Source organism: Salmo salar, chromosome 09, assembly GCF_965601325.2.
Source record: "Salmo salar chromosome 09, fSalSal1, whole genome shotgun sequence".
NCBI classification, from domain to species: Eukaryota; Metazoa; Chordata; class Actinopteri; order Salmoniformes; family Salmonidae; genus Salmo; species Salmo salar.
The window spans coordinates 58,565,585-58,580,626 of NC_138299.1; the positions used below are offsets into that span (position 1 = coordinate 58,565,585).

The following is a 15,042-nucleotide window of genomic DNA, read 5'->3' on the forward strand; positions in this document are numbered from 1 at the left end:
TGGAGGCTATATACAGGGGGTACCGGTACAGAGTCAGTGTGGAGGCTATATACAGGGGGTACCGGTACAGAGTCAATGTGGAGGCTATATACAGGGGGTTTCGGTACAGAGTCAATTTGGAGGCTATATACAGGGGGTACCGGTACAGAGTCAGTGTGGAGGCTATATACAGGGGGTTCCGGTACCGAGTCAATGTGGAGGCTATATACAGGGGGTACCGGTACAGAGTCAATGTGGAGGCTATATACAAGGGGTACCAGTACAGAGTCAATGTGGAGGCTATATACAGGGGGTACCGGTACAGAGTCAAAGTGGAGACTATATACAGGGGGTATCGGTACAGAGTCAATGTGGAGGCTATATACAGGGGGTACCGGTACAGAGTCAGTGTGGAGGCTATATACAGGGAGGTACCGGTACAGAGTCAATGTGGAGGCTATATACAGGGGGTTTCGGTACAGAGTCAATGTGGAGGCTATATACAGGGGGTACCGGTACAGAGTCAATGTGGAGGCTATATACAGGGGGTACCGGTACAGAGTCAATGTGGAGGCTATATACAGGGGGTACCGGTACAGAGTCAATGTGGAGATTATATACAGGGGGTACCGGTACAGAGTCAATGTGGAGGCTATATACAGGGGGTACCGGTACAGAGTCAATGTGGAGGCTATATACAGGGGGTACCGGTACAGAGTCAATGTGGAGGCTATATACTGGGGGTACCGGTACAGAGTCAATGTGGAGGCTATATACAGGGGGTACCGGTACAGAGTCAGTGTGGAGGCTATATACAGGGGGTTCCGGTACCGAGTCAATGTGGAGGCTATATACAGGGGGTACCGGTACAGAGTCAATGTGGAGGCTATATACAGGGGGTACCGGTACAGAGTCAATGTGGAGGCTATATACAGGGGGTTTCGGTACAGAGTCAATTTGGAGGCTATATACAGGGGTTACCGGTACAGAGTCAGTGTGGAGGCTATATACAGGGGGTTCCGGTACCGAGTCAATGTGGAGGCTATATACAGGGGGTACCGGTACAGAGTCAATGTGGAGGCTATATACAAGGGGTACCAGTACAGAGTCAATGTGAAGGCTATATACAGGGGGTACCGGTACAGAGTCAAAGTGGAGACTATATACAGGGGGTATCGGTACAGAGTCAATTTGGAGGCTATATACAGGGGGTACCGGTACAGAGTCAATGTGGAGACTATATACTGGGGGTACCGGTACAGAGTCAGTGTGGAGACTATATACAGGGGGTACCGGTACAGAGTCAATGTGGAGGCTATATACAGGGGGTACCGGTACAGAGTCAGTGTGGAGGCTATATACAGGGGGTACCGGTACAGAGTCAATGTGGAGGCTATATACAGGGGGTACCGGTACAGAGTCAATGTGGAGGCTATATACAGGGGGTTTCGGTACAGAGTCAATTTGGAGGCTATATACAGGGGGTACGGGTACAGAGTCAGTGTGGAGGCTATATACAGGGGGTTCCGGTACCGAGTCAATGTGGAGGCTATATACAGGGGGTACCGGTACAGAGTCAATGTGGAGGCTATATACAAGGGGTACCAGTACAGAGTCAATGTGGAGGCTATATACAGGGGGTACCGGTACAGAGTCAAAGTGGAGACTATATACAGGGGGTATCGGTACAGAGTCAATGTGGAGGCTATATACAGGGGGTACCGGTACAGAGTCAATGTGGAGACGATATACTGGGGGTACCGGTACAGAGTCAATGTGGAGGCTATATACAGGGGGTACCGGTACAGAGTCAATGTGGAGACTATATACAGGGGGTACCGGTACAGAGTCAATGTGGAGGCTATATACAGGGGGTACCGGTACAGAGTCAGTGTGGAGGCTATATACAGGGAGGTACCGGTACAGAGTCAATGTGGAGGCTATATACAGGGGGTTTCGGTACAGAGTCAATGTGGAGGCTATATACAGGGGGTACCGGTACAGAGTCAATGTGGAGGCTATATACAGGGGGTACCGGTACAGAGTCAATGTGGAGGCTATATACAGGGGGTACCGGTACAGAGTCAATGTGGAGATTATATACAGGGGGTACCGGTACAGAGTCAATGTGGAGGCTATATACAGGGGGTACCGGTACAGAGTCAATGTGGAGGCTATATACAGGGGGTACCGGTACAGAGTCAATGTGGAGGCTATATACTGGGGGTACCGGTACAGAGTCAATGTGGAGGCTATATACAGGGGGTACCGGTACAGAGTCAGTGTGGAGGCTATATACAGGGGGTTCCGGTACCGAGTCAATGTGGAGGCTATATACAGGGGGTACCGGTACAGAGTCAATGTGGAGGCTATATACAGGGGGTACCGGTACAGAGTCAATGTGGAGGCTATATACAGGGGGTTTCGGTACAGAGTCAATTTGGAGGCTATATACAGGGGTTACCGGTACAGAGTCAGTGTGGAGGCTATATACAGGGGGTTCCGGTACCGAGTCAATGTGGAGGCTATATACAGGGGGTACCGGTACAGAGTCAATGTGGAGGCTATATACAAGGGGTACCAGTACAGAGTCAATGTGAAGGCTATATACAGGGGGTACCGGTACAGAGTCAAAGTGGAGACTATATACAGGGGGTATCGGTACAGAGTCAATTTGGAGGCTATATACAGGGGGTACCGGTACAGAGTCAATGTGGAGACTATATACTGGGGGTACCGGTACAGTGTCAATGTGGAGGCTATATACAGGGGGTACCGGTACAGAGTCAATGTGGAGACTATATACAGGGGGTACCGGTACAGAGTCAATGTGGAGGCTATATACAGGGGGTACCGGTACAGAGTCAGTGTGGAGGCTATATACAGGGGGTACCGGTACAGAGTCAATGTGGAGGCTATATACAGGGGGTACCGGTACAGAGTCAATGTGGAGGCTATATACAGGGGGTACCGGTACAGAGTCAATGTGGAGGCTATATACAGGGGGTACCGGTACAGAGTCAATGTGGAGGCTATATACAGGGGGTACCGGTACAGAGTCAGTGTGGAGGCTATATACAGGGGGTACCGGTACAGAGTCAGTGTGGAGGCTATATACAGGGGGTACCGGTACAGAGTCAATGTGGAGGCTATATACAGGGGGTTTCGGTACAGAGTCAATTTGGAGGCTATATACAGGGGGTACCGGTACAGAGTCAGTGTGGAGACTATATACAGGGGGTACCGGTACAGAGTCAATGTGGAGGCTATATACAGGGGGTACCGGTACAGAGTCAGTGTGGAGGCTATATACAGGGGGTACCGGTACAGAGTCAGTGTGGATGCTATATACAGGGGGTACCGGTACAGAGTCAATGTGGAGGCTATATACAGGGGGTACCGGTACAGAGTCAGTGTGGAGGCTATATACAGGGGGTACCGGTACAGAGTCAGTGTGGAGGCTATATACAGGGGGTACCGGTACAGAGTCAATGTGGAGGCTATATACAAGGGGTTTCGGTACAGAGTCAATTTGGAGGCTATATACAGGGGGTACCGGTACAGAGTCAGTGTGGAGGCTATATACAGGGGGTTCCGGTACCGAGTCAATGTGGAGGCTATATACAGGGGGTACCGGTACAGAGTCAATGTGGAGGCTATATACAAGGGGTACCAGTACAGAGTCAATGTGGAGGCTATATACAGGGGGTACCGGTACAGAGTCAAAGTGGAGACTATATACAGGGGGTATCGGTACAGAGTCAATGTGGAGGCTATATACAGGGGGTACCGGTACAGAGTCAGTGTGGAGGCTATACACAGGGAGGTACCGGTACAGAGTCAATGTGGAGGCTATATACAGGGGGTTTCGGTACAGAGTCAATGTGGAGGCTATATACAGGGGGTACCGGTACAGAGTCAATGTGGAGGCTATATACAGGGGGTACCGGTACAGAGTCAATGTGGAGATTATATACAGGGGGTACCGGTACAGAGTCAATGTGGAGGCTATATACAGGGGGTACCGGTACAGAGTCAATGTGGAGGCTATATACAGGGGGTACCGGTACAGAGTCAATGTGGAGGCTATATACTGGGGGTACCGGTACAGAGTCAATGTGGAGGCTATATACAGGGGGTACCGGTACAGAGTCAATGTGGAGACTATATACAGGGGGTACCGGTACAGAGTCAATGTGGAGGCTATATACAGGGGGTACCGGTACAGAGTCAGTGTGGAGGCTATATACAGGGGGTACCGGTACAGAGTCAGTGTGGAGGCTATATACAGGGGGTACCGGTACAGAGTCAATGTGGAGGCTATATACAGGGGGTTTCGGTACAGAGTCAATTTGGAGGCTATATACAGGGGGTACCGGTACAGAGTCAATGTGGAGGCTATATACAGGGGGTTCCGGTACCGAGTCAATGTGGAGGCTATATACAGGGGGTACCGGTACAGAGTCAGTGTATGGGGGTAAAGGTTAGTTGAGGTAATTTGTACATGTAGGTAGGGATGAAGTGATTATGCATAGATAATAAACAGAGAGTAGCAGCAGTGTAAAAACAAATGGAGGGATGGGGGGTGTCATTGTAAATAGTCCGGTGGCCATTTGATTAATTTTCCAGCAGTCTTATGGCTTGGGGGTAGAAGCTGATAAGCAGCCTTTTGGTCCTAGACTTGGCGCTCCGGTACAGCTTGCCGTGCCGTAGCAGAGAAAACAGTCTTTGACTTGGGTGACTGGAGCCTCTGACGATTTTCTGGGCTTTCCTCTGACACCGTCTATTATATACATCCTGGATGGCAGGAAGATTGGCCCCGGTGATGTACTGGGCTGTGCACACTACCCTCTCTTGCGCCTTACGGTCAGATTCCGAGCAGTTGATGCAACCGGTCAGGATGCTCTCGATGGTGCTGCTGTAGAACTTCTTGTGCCAAATCTTTTCAGTCTCCTGAGGGGGAAAAGGTTTTGTCGTGGCCTCTTCACGATTGTCTTGGTGTATTTGGATCATGATAGTTCGTTGGTGATGTGGACACCAAGGAACTTGAAACTTTCGACCCACCCCACTACAGCCCTGTCGATGTCAATGTGGGCCTGTTCAGCCCGCTTTTCCTGTAGCCCACGATCAGCTCCTTTTTCTTGTTTACATTGAGGGAGAGGTTGTTGTCCTGGCACCACACTGCCAGGTCTCTGACCTCCTCCCTATAGGCTGTCTCATCATTGTCAGTGATCAGGCCTACCACTGTTGTGTTGTCAGCAAACTTAATGATGGTGTTGGAGTCATGTTTGGCCACACAGTCGTGGGTGAACAGGAAGTACAGAAGGGGTCTAAGTACACACGCCTGAGGGGCGCCAATGTTGAGGATCAGTGTGGCAGATGTGTTGTTGCCTATCCTTACCACCCGGGGGCGGCCCGTCAGGAAGGCCAGGATCTATATACAAGAGGTGTTTAGTCCCAGGGTCCTTAGCTTAGTGATGACCTTTGTGGGCACTACGGTGTTGAACGCTGAGCTGTAGTCAATGAACAGCATTCTCACATAGGTGTTCCTTTAGTCCAGGTGGGAAAGGGCAGTGTGGAGTGCAATAGAGATTGCATCATCTGTGGATCTGTTGGGGCAGTATGCGAATTGGAGTGGGTCTAGAGTTTCCGGCATGATGTGTTGATGTGAGCCATTACCAGCCTTTGAAAGCCATCATTTAGGCAGGTTACCTTCGCTTTCTTGAGCACAGGGACTATGGGGGTCTGTTTGAAACGTGAAGGTATTACAGAAGTGAAGACACTTGCCAGTTGGTCCACGAATGCTTTGAGTACACTTCCTGGTAATCCGTCTTGCCCCGTGCGGCTTTGTGAATGTTGTCCTGTTTAAAGGTCTTGCTCACATCGGCTACGGAGTGCGTCATCACACAGTCGTCCGGAACAGCTGGTGCGCTCATGCATGCTTCAGTGTTGCTTGCCTCAAAGCAAGCATAAAATACATTTAGCTCGTCTGGTAGGCTGAGGTCGTATACTCCTCAATGCCATTGGATGAATCCCGGAACATATTCCAGTCTGTGCTAGCAAAATAGTCCTGTAATGTAGCATCCGCGTCATCTGACCACTTCCGTATTGAGTGAGTCACTGGTACTTCCTGCCACAGGAAAGGAAGACCCAGAGTTACCTCTGTTGCAAAGGATAAGGTCATTAGAGTTACCAGCCTCAGATTGCAGCCCAAATAAATGCTTCACAGAGTTCAAGTAACAGACACATCTCAACATCAACTTTTCAGAGGAGACTGCGTGAATCAGCCTGCAAAGAAACCACTACTAAAAGACACCAATAAAAAGAAGAGACTTGCTTTGGCCAAGAAACACAAGCAATGGACATTAGACCGGTGGAAATCTGTCCTTTGGTCTGATGAGTCCAAATTTGAGATTTTTAGTTCCAACCGCCGTGTCTTTGTTAGACGCAGCGTAGGTGAACAGATGATCTCTGCATGTGTGGTTCCCACCGTGAAGCATGGAGGAGGAGGTGTGATGTTGTGGGGGTGCTTTGCTGGTGACCCTGTCTGTGATTTATTTAGAATTCAAGACACACTTAACCAGCATGGCTACCACAGCATTCTGCAGCGATACGTCATCCCATCTGGTTTGCGCTTAGTGGGACTATCATTTGTTTTTCAACAGGACAATGACCCAACACACCTCCAGGCTGTGTAAGGGTTAATAGAACAAGAAGGAGAGTGATGAAGTGCTGCATAAAATGACCTGGCTTCCTCAATCCCCTGACCTCAACCAAATTGAGATGGTTTAGGATGAGTTGGACCGCAGAGTGAAGGAAAATAATTGCTCAGCATATGTGGGAACTCCTTCAAGATTGTTGGAAAAGCATTCCAGGTGAAGCTGGTTGAGAGAATTCCAAGAGTGTGCAAAGCTGTCATCAAGACGAAGGATGGCGACTTTGAAGAATCTCAAATATAAAATATATTTTGATTCATTTAGCACTTCTTTGGTTACTACATTATTCCATATGTGTTATTTCATAGTTTTAATGTCTTCACTAATATTCCACAATGTAAAAAATAGTAAAAACTAAAGAAAAACCCTGGAATGAATAGGTGTTTCCAAACTTTTGACTGGTACCGTACATATAAAATGGTTACAACAGTGTGTAAACATTATTCGAGTGATTAGTGTTCAATAACTCTATGTACATAGGGCAGCAGTCTCTAAGGTACAGGGTAGAGTACAGGGTGGTAGCCGGCTAGTAACAGTGACTAATGTTCAGGGCAGGGTACTGGGTGGAGGCCAGCTGGTGGTGGACTGTTTAACAGTCTGATGGCCTGGAGATGGAAGCCAAGGAACTTTAAACTTTTGACCCTCTCCACTGCGGCCTTGTTGATGTGGATGGGGCCGTGCTTTCTCTGCTGTCTCCTGTAGTCCACGTTCAGCTCCTTCTTTTTGTTGACGTTGAGAGAGAGGTTATTTCCCTGGCACCACTCCGCCAGGGCCCTCACCTCCTCCCTGTAGGCTGTCTCATCGTTGTTGGTAAGCAGGCATACCACTGTTGTGTTGTCTGCAAACTTGAAGATTGAGTTGGAGACATGCGTGTCCACGTACTTAAATCAAATCAAATTTTATTTGTCACCAGCTTGGTAAACAACAGTTGTAGACTAACAGTGAAATGCTTACTTACTTTTCCAACAATGCAGAGTTAAAGGTAACAAAATGAATACAAATTAAATAGTGACACAGTGAATAATGAATAAAAATAAAGAGTCATAATAACATGGCTATATACAAGGTTTACAGGAGCGGGCTGTTGAGTGGATCAGTGTGGAGGAGGTGTTGTTGCCTTCCTTGCCCATCTGAGGTCAGCCCATCAGGAAGTCTAGGACCCAGTTGCACAGAGATGGGTTCAGACCCAGGACCTTGAGGTTACTGATGCACTTGGAGGGCACTATGGCGTTGTCAATGAGCTGTAGTCAAGGGACCAGCATTCTCACGTAGGTGTTCCTATTGTCCAGGAAGGATAGGGGGGTGTTGGGTAAGATGGAGGTGATATGATCCTTAACTAGTCTCTCAAAGGGGGCACTTTGTCATTCAGTTACCGTTTCTTCTTCTTCCTTTTAGGTTCTAGATAGTAACTTTTTTCTAAAAAGTGTAGACTTGGAATGAATGTGTCCCTGCTACAGTAGGGCTGGGTTACAGTAATAGCCCTGTATACAGTAGTAGGTCTGGGTTACAGTAATAGCCCTGTATACAGTAGTAGGGCTGGGTTACAGTAATAGCCCTGTATACATTAGTAGGGCTGGGTTACAGTAATAGCCCTGTATACAGTATTAGGGCTGGGTTACAGTAATAGCCCTGTATACAGTAGTAGGGCTGGGTTACAGTAATAGCCCTGTATACAGTAGTAGGGCTGGGTTACAGTAATAGCCCTGTATACAGTAGTAGAGCTGGGTTACAGTAATAGCCCTGTATACAGTAGTAGGGCCGGGTTACAGTAATAGCCCTGTATACAGTAGTAGGGCCGGGTTACAGTAATAGCCCTGTATACAGTAGTAGGGCTGGGTTACAGTAATAGCCCTGTCTACAGTAGTAGGGCCGGGTTACAGTAATAGCCCTGTATACAGTAGTAGGGCTGGTTTACAGTAATAGCCCTGTATACAGTAGTAGGGCTGGGTTACAGTAACAGCCCTGTATACAGTAGTTGGGCCGGGTTACAGTAATAGCCCTGTATACAGTAGTAGGGCTGGGTTACAGTAACAGCCCTGTATACAGTAGTAGGGCCGGGTTACAGTAATAGCCCTGTATACAGTAGTAGGGCTGGGTTACAGTAATAGCCCTGTATACAGTAGTAGGGCCGGGTTACAGTAATAGCCCTGTATACAGTAGTAGGGCTGGGTTACAGTAATAGCCCTGTATACAGTAGTAGGGCCGGGTTACAGTAATAGCCCTGTATACAGTAGTAGGGCTGGGTTACAGTAACAGCCCTGTATACAGTAGTAGGGCCGGGTTACAGTAATAGTCAATACTTCTAGTGTCTGAGCCGTTGAATTGCGACTCCTCTTTGTCTCTGTACTGATGTTTTGCCTGTTTGATTGCGTTGTGGAGGGAAGAACTACTCTGTTTGTATTCAACCATATTCCCAGTCACCGTGCCATGGTTAAATGCGGTGGTTCGCGCTTTCAGTTTTGTGTGAATGCTGCCGTCAATCCACGGTTTCTGGTTAGGGTAGGTTTTAATAGTCACAGTGGGAACAACATCTCCAATACACTTCCTTATAAACTCACTCACTGAATCAGCGTATACGCCAATATTATTCTCTGAGGCTACATGTCCCAGTCCGCGTGATCAAAACAATCTTGAAGCGTGGAATCCGATTGGTCGGACCAGTGTTGAATAGTCCTTAGTGCGGGTACATCAATCATGATGAGAATTTACTGATACAACGATACACTTACCAGTATGTAGAGTTAAGGCTTGTTTGGAGGGATGTATTTAATAAGATATAAAGTCAAGACGACAGCTGAACAATGTTACTATTTCAGTGCTCTCTGACCTCTAATCTGTGATGCCTCCCCTCTCTCCAGGTGGTCGTATGGGGTGCTGCTCTGGGAGATCTTTACCCTGGGAGGGTCCCCGTACCCCGGCATCCCTGTAGAGGAGCTGTTCAAACTGCTGAAGGAGGGCCACCGCATGGACAAACCTGCCAACTGCACACATGAACTGTAGGTCATGTTAATGTAACATTAATGTTTAATCTCTCTTGTGTTGTGTAATATAGAAAGGGATTCCAGTTGACCGGTAGTTTCTTTTCTGACAATAGATAGAAAACAGCTCAATAGATGAGCAAGGCTCAATAATGTTGATGGCTGTCGATAGCATGAATCACTTGCATATTAAAATCGGACTTGGTCTTTTATCATCATTGATCACAATAACAAAAATATGACTAAATACAATGTGTAAATACCTGACAGTAGATAGGAAACAGCAAAAACAATGTACAAATAAATACATATATAGTACCAGTCAAAAGTTGCAATCATGTAGTAACACAAAAAGTGTTAAATAAGTCAAAATATATTTTATATTTGAGATTCTTCAAAGTAACAACCATTTGCCTTGATGACAGCTTTGCACACTCTTGGAATTCTCTCAACCAGCTTCATGAGGTAGTCACCTGGAATGCATTTCAATTAACAGGTGTGCCTTATTAAAAGTTAATTTGTGGAATTTCTTTCATTCTTTATGCGTTTGCGCCAATCAGTTGTGTTGTGACAAGGTAGGGGTGGTATACAGAAGATTGCCCTATTTGGTAAAATACCAAGTCCATATTATGGCAAGAACAGCTCAAATAAGCAAAGAGAAATGACAGTCCGTCATTACTTTAAGACATGAAGGTCAGTCAATCCGGAAAATTTCAAGAACTTTGAAAGTTTCTTCAAGTGCAGTCGCAAAAACCATGAAATGCTATGATGAAACTGGCTCTCATGAGGACCACCACAGGAAAGGAAGACCCAGAGTTACCTCTGCTGCAGAGGATAAGTTCATTAGAGTTAAATGCACCTCAATTTGCAGCCCAAATAAATGCTTCACAGATTTCAAGTAACAGACACATCTCAACATCAACTGTTCAGAGGAGACTGCGTGAATCAGGCTGCAAAGAAACCACTACTAAAAGACACCAATAATAAGAAGAGACTTGCTTGGGCCAAGAAACACAAGCAATGGACATTAGACCGGTGGAAATCTGTCCTTTGGTCTGATGAGTCCAAATTTGAGATTTTTAGTTCCAACCGCTGTGTCTTTGTGAGACACAGAGTAGGTGAACGGATGATCTCTGCATGTGTGGTTCCCACCGTGAAGCATGGAGGAGGAGGTGTGATGTTGTGGGGATGTTTTGCTGGTGACACTGTCTGTGATTTATTTAGAATTCAAGGTACACTTAACCAGCATGGCTACCACAGCATTCTGCAGCGATATGCCATCCCATCTGGTTTGCGCTTAGTGGGACTATCATTTGTTTTTCAACAAGACAATGACCCAACACACCTCTAGGCTGTGTAAGGGCTATTTGACCAAGAAGGAGAGTGATGGAGTGCTGCATCAGATGACCTGGCCTCCACAATCACCCGACCTCAACCCAATTGAGATGGTTTGGGATGAGTTGGATCGAAGAGTGAAGGAAAATCAGCCAACAAGTATTCAGCATATGTGGGAACTCCTTCAAGATTGTTGGAAAAGCATTCCAGGTGAATCTGGTTGAGAGAATGCCAAGAGTGTGCAAAGCTGTCATCAAGGCAAAGGGTGGCTACTTTGAAGAATCTAACACTTTTTTGGTTACTACAAGATTCCATATGTGTTATTTCATAGTTTTGATGTCTTTACTATTATTCTTTAATGTAGAAAATAGTGAAAATAAATAAAACACTTGAATGAGTAGGTGTGTCCAAACTTTTGACTGATACTGCACATGTCATAGGAGGCTGGTGGGCCGAGCTATAGGAGGACAGGCTCATTGTAATGACTGAAATGGGATAAATGGAACATGTGGTTTCTATATGTTTGATATGTTCCATGTAATTCATTTCAGCCATAACAATGAGCCCGTCCTCCTATAGCTCCTCTCACCAGCCTCCACTAATATATGTTTTATTGTCACATACACTAGATAGGTTAGGGTTAAGTGCCTTGCTCAAGGGCACGTCGACAGATTTTTCACTTTTGGTTTCACTGGCCCAACGCTCTAACCGTTAGGCTACCTGCCACTCTTATATAGATGTGCAGGGCTCAGTGATGTTGATGGCTCAGTGATGTTGATGGCTCAGTGATGTTGATGGCTGTCAATAGCATGAATCTGTAACAACAACAGTGTATTAGCTAATGTGGCCATTATATATAGCGCATGCTAGCTAACTCACTTATACAACAATAACATACATTACATTTAGAGAATGCTAGCTAACTCACTTGTACAGCAATAACATTCATTACATTTAGAGAATGCTAGCTAACTCACTTGTACAGCAATAACATACATTACATTTAGAGAATGCTAGCTCACTCACTTGTACAGCAATCATACATACAAAAACACATCACAAGAAGCCCACAATATCTAACAAGTACCACACACATACGTATACACTCAGTGGCCAATTTATTATGTACAACCCCCCTTCAGCTCCAGAACAGCCCGAATTCAAGGCATGGATTCTACAAAGTGTCGTAAACGTTTGCTCAATTGTTATCAAGGGACCTAACATGTGCCAGGGAAACATTACCCAGGCAGGATGGGTCCATGGACTCATGCTGCCTACGGCACATCCTGCCTCTGTCATCACCATGACGCAACAGGAACCTGGATTCGTCGGACCAGGCGATATTTTTCCACTCCTCAGTTGTCCAGTGTTGGTGATCTCATGCCTGCCCACTGGAGCCACTTCCTCTTGTGTTTAGCTGATAGGAACACGGCGTGGTCGTCTGCTGCAATAGCCAATCCGTGACAAGGACCGACGAGTGGTGCGTTCCCAGATGCAGTTCTGCACATCACTGCCGTTATTTGTGTGTTTGGGGCCCGTCTATTAGCTTGCACGATTCTTGCCCTTCTCCTTTGACCTTTCATCATCGAGCTGTTTTCCCCCACAGGACTGCCGTTGACTCGATGTGTTTTGTTTGTCGCACCGTTCTCTGATAACCCTAAACGCTGTCGCGAGTGAAAAGCCCAGGAGGCTGTTTCTGAGACACTGGAACCGACGATCATACAACGCTCAAAGTTGCTTAGGTTACTCGTTGCCTAGGTCACTCGTTGCTTAGGTCACTCGTTGCCTAGGTCACTCGTTGCTTAGGTCACTCGTTGCCTAGGTCACTCGTTGCTTAGGTCACTCGTTGCCTAGGTCACTCGTTGCTTAGGTCACTCGTTGCTTAGGTCACTCGTTGCATAGGTCACTCGTTGCTTAGGTCACTCGTTGCTTAGGTCACTCGTTCTGCCCATTCTAACGTTCAGTTGAACAGTAACTGAATGCCTCAGTGCCTGTCTGCCTGCTTCATATAGCATGCAACGGCCACTTGACTCACTGTCTGTAGGAGCGATCCATTTGCGTGAACGGGGTGGTGTACCTAATAAACTGACCGGTGGGTGTGTTTACATCAGGAAATGTACACAGTGAACTCGTACACATTGTACATATGAAAATACAATATAGTATTTCAGAACATGACCTACCGTTTGCATCTCAATAGCAGACTGGGACGACTTAACGTTCACGATCTCCTCTTATCTGCAAGTGTAGCCAATGACATAACACCTTATTGACATCTGAATTAAACCAACCAATTAGTATACATGAACATTAAGTACACATTTATTTAGTGGCAAGTGGAAACATAACTAACCTGTTACATGTATAACCTTTATAGGCACTTTGAGTTTAATGTATGGTGTACAATATGTCATACAGTGAGGGTTGTGTGTGGCCTGTATGGACTGTGTTGTATTGTAACTGTTGGTGTGGACTGTATGGACTGTGTTGTATTGTAACTGTTGGTATGGACTGTGTTGTATTGTAACTGTTGGTGTGGACTGTATGGACTGTGTTGTATTGTAACTGTTGGTGTGGCCTGTATGGACTGTGTTGTATTGTAGCTGTTGGTGTGGCCTGTATGGACTGTGTTGTATTGTAACTGTTGTGTGGCCTGTATGGTCTGTGTTGTATTGTAACTGTTGTGTGGCCTGTATGGACTGTGTTGTATTGTAACTGTTAGTGTGGCCTGTATGGACTGTGTTGTATTGTAACTGTTGGTGTGGACTGTATGGACTGTGTTGTATTGTAGCTGTTGTGTATCTCTGTAGATATATGATCATGAGGGAGTGCTGTATTGTAACTGTTGTGTGTCTCTGTAGATATATGATCATGAGGGAGTGCTGTATTGTAACTGTTGTGTGTCTCTGTAGGTATATGATCATGAGGGAGTGCTGTATTGTAACTGTTGTGTGTCTCTGTAGGTATATAATCACAAGGGAGTGTTGTATTGTAACTGTTGTGTCTCTGTAGATATATGATCACGAGGGAGTGCTGTATTGTAACTGTTGTGTCTCTGTAGATATATGATCACGAGGGAGTGCTGTATTGTAACTGTTGTGTCTCTGTAGATATATGATCACGAGGGAGTGCTGTATTGTACCTGTTGTGTGTCTCTGTAGATATATGACCACGAGGGAGTGTTGTATTGTAATTGTTGTGTGTCTCTGTAGATATATGATCACGAGGGAGTGTTGTATTGTAACTGTTGTGTGTGGCCTGTATGGACTGTGTTGTATTGTAACTGTTGTGTCTCTGTAGATATATAATCATGAGGGAGTGTTGTATTGTAACTGTTGTGTGTCTCTGTAGGTATATGATCATGAGTGTTGTATTGTAACTGTTGTGTGTCTCTGTAGATATATGATCATGAGGGAGTGTTGTATTGTAACTGTTGTGTATCTCTGTAGATATATGATCATGAGGGAGTGTTGTATTGTAACTGTTGTGTGTCTCTGTAGGTATATGATCATGAGGGAGTGTTGTATTGTAACTGTTGTGTGTGGCCTGTATGGACTGTGTTGTATTGTAACTGTTGTGTGTCTCTGTAGATATATGATCATGAGGGAGTTTTATATTGTAACTGTTGTGTGTGGCCTGTATGGACTGTGTTGTATTGTAACTGTTGTGTGTCTCTGTAGATATATAATCATGAGGAAGTGTTGTATTGTAACTGTTGTGTATCTCTGTAGGTATATGATCATGAGGGAGTGCTGGCATGCTGTTCCGTCTCAGAGGCCTACCTTCAGGCAACTGGTGGAAGACCATGACAGGGTTCTATCCATGACCTCCACGGACGTAAGTCACAACTATAAACCCAATAACTATAACTGTCTAACCCAGATTACTGTCTAACCCTATCCCCAGATTACTGTCTAACCCTAACCCCAGATTACTGTCTAACCCTATCCCCAGATTACTGTCTAACCCTATCCCCAGATTACTGTCTAACCCTATCCCCAGATTACTGTCTAACCCTAACCCCAGATTACTGT

General features: G+C 46.0%; 1 protein-coding gene across 7 annotated transcripts in view; it reads left to right on the plus strand.

Annotated features, from left to right (window-relative positions):
* Positions 1-15,042, plus strand: part of fgfr3 (fibroblast growth factor receptor 3) — a 301,397-nt gene that overhangs the window by 279,212 nt on the left and 7,143 nt on the right. For 6 of the 7 annotated variants that reach the window (XM_045723813.2, XM_045723812.2, XM_045723816.2 and 3 more), the window contains 2 exons: positions 9,554-9,691; positions 14,740-14,845. In XM_045723813.2, the coding sequence (XP_045579769.2) occupies positions 9,554-9,691; positions 14,740-14,845 (244 nt within the window). Of the gene's footprint in view, positions 1-9,553; positions 9,692-13,920; positions 14,036-14,739; positions 14,846-15,042 lie in introns of those variants that run through there. The other variant, XM_082955832.1, reaches the window with a different exon arrangement.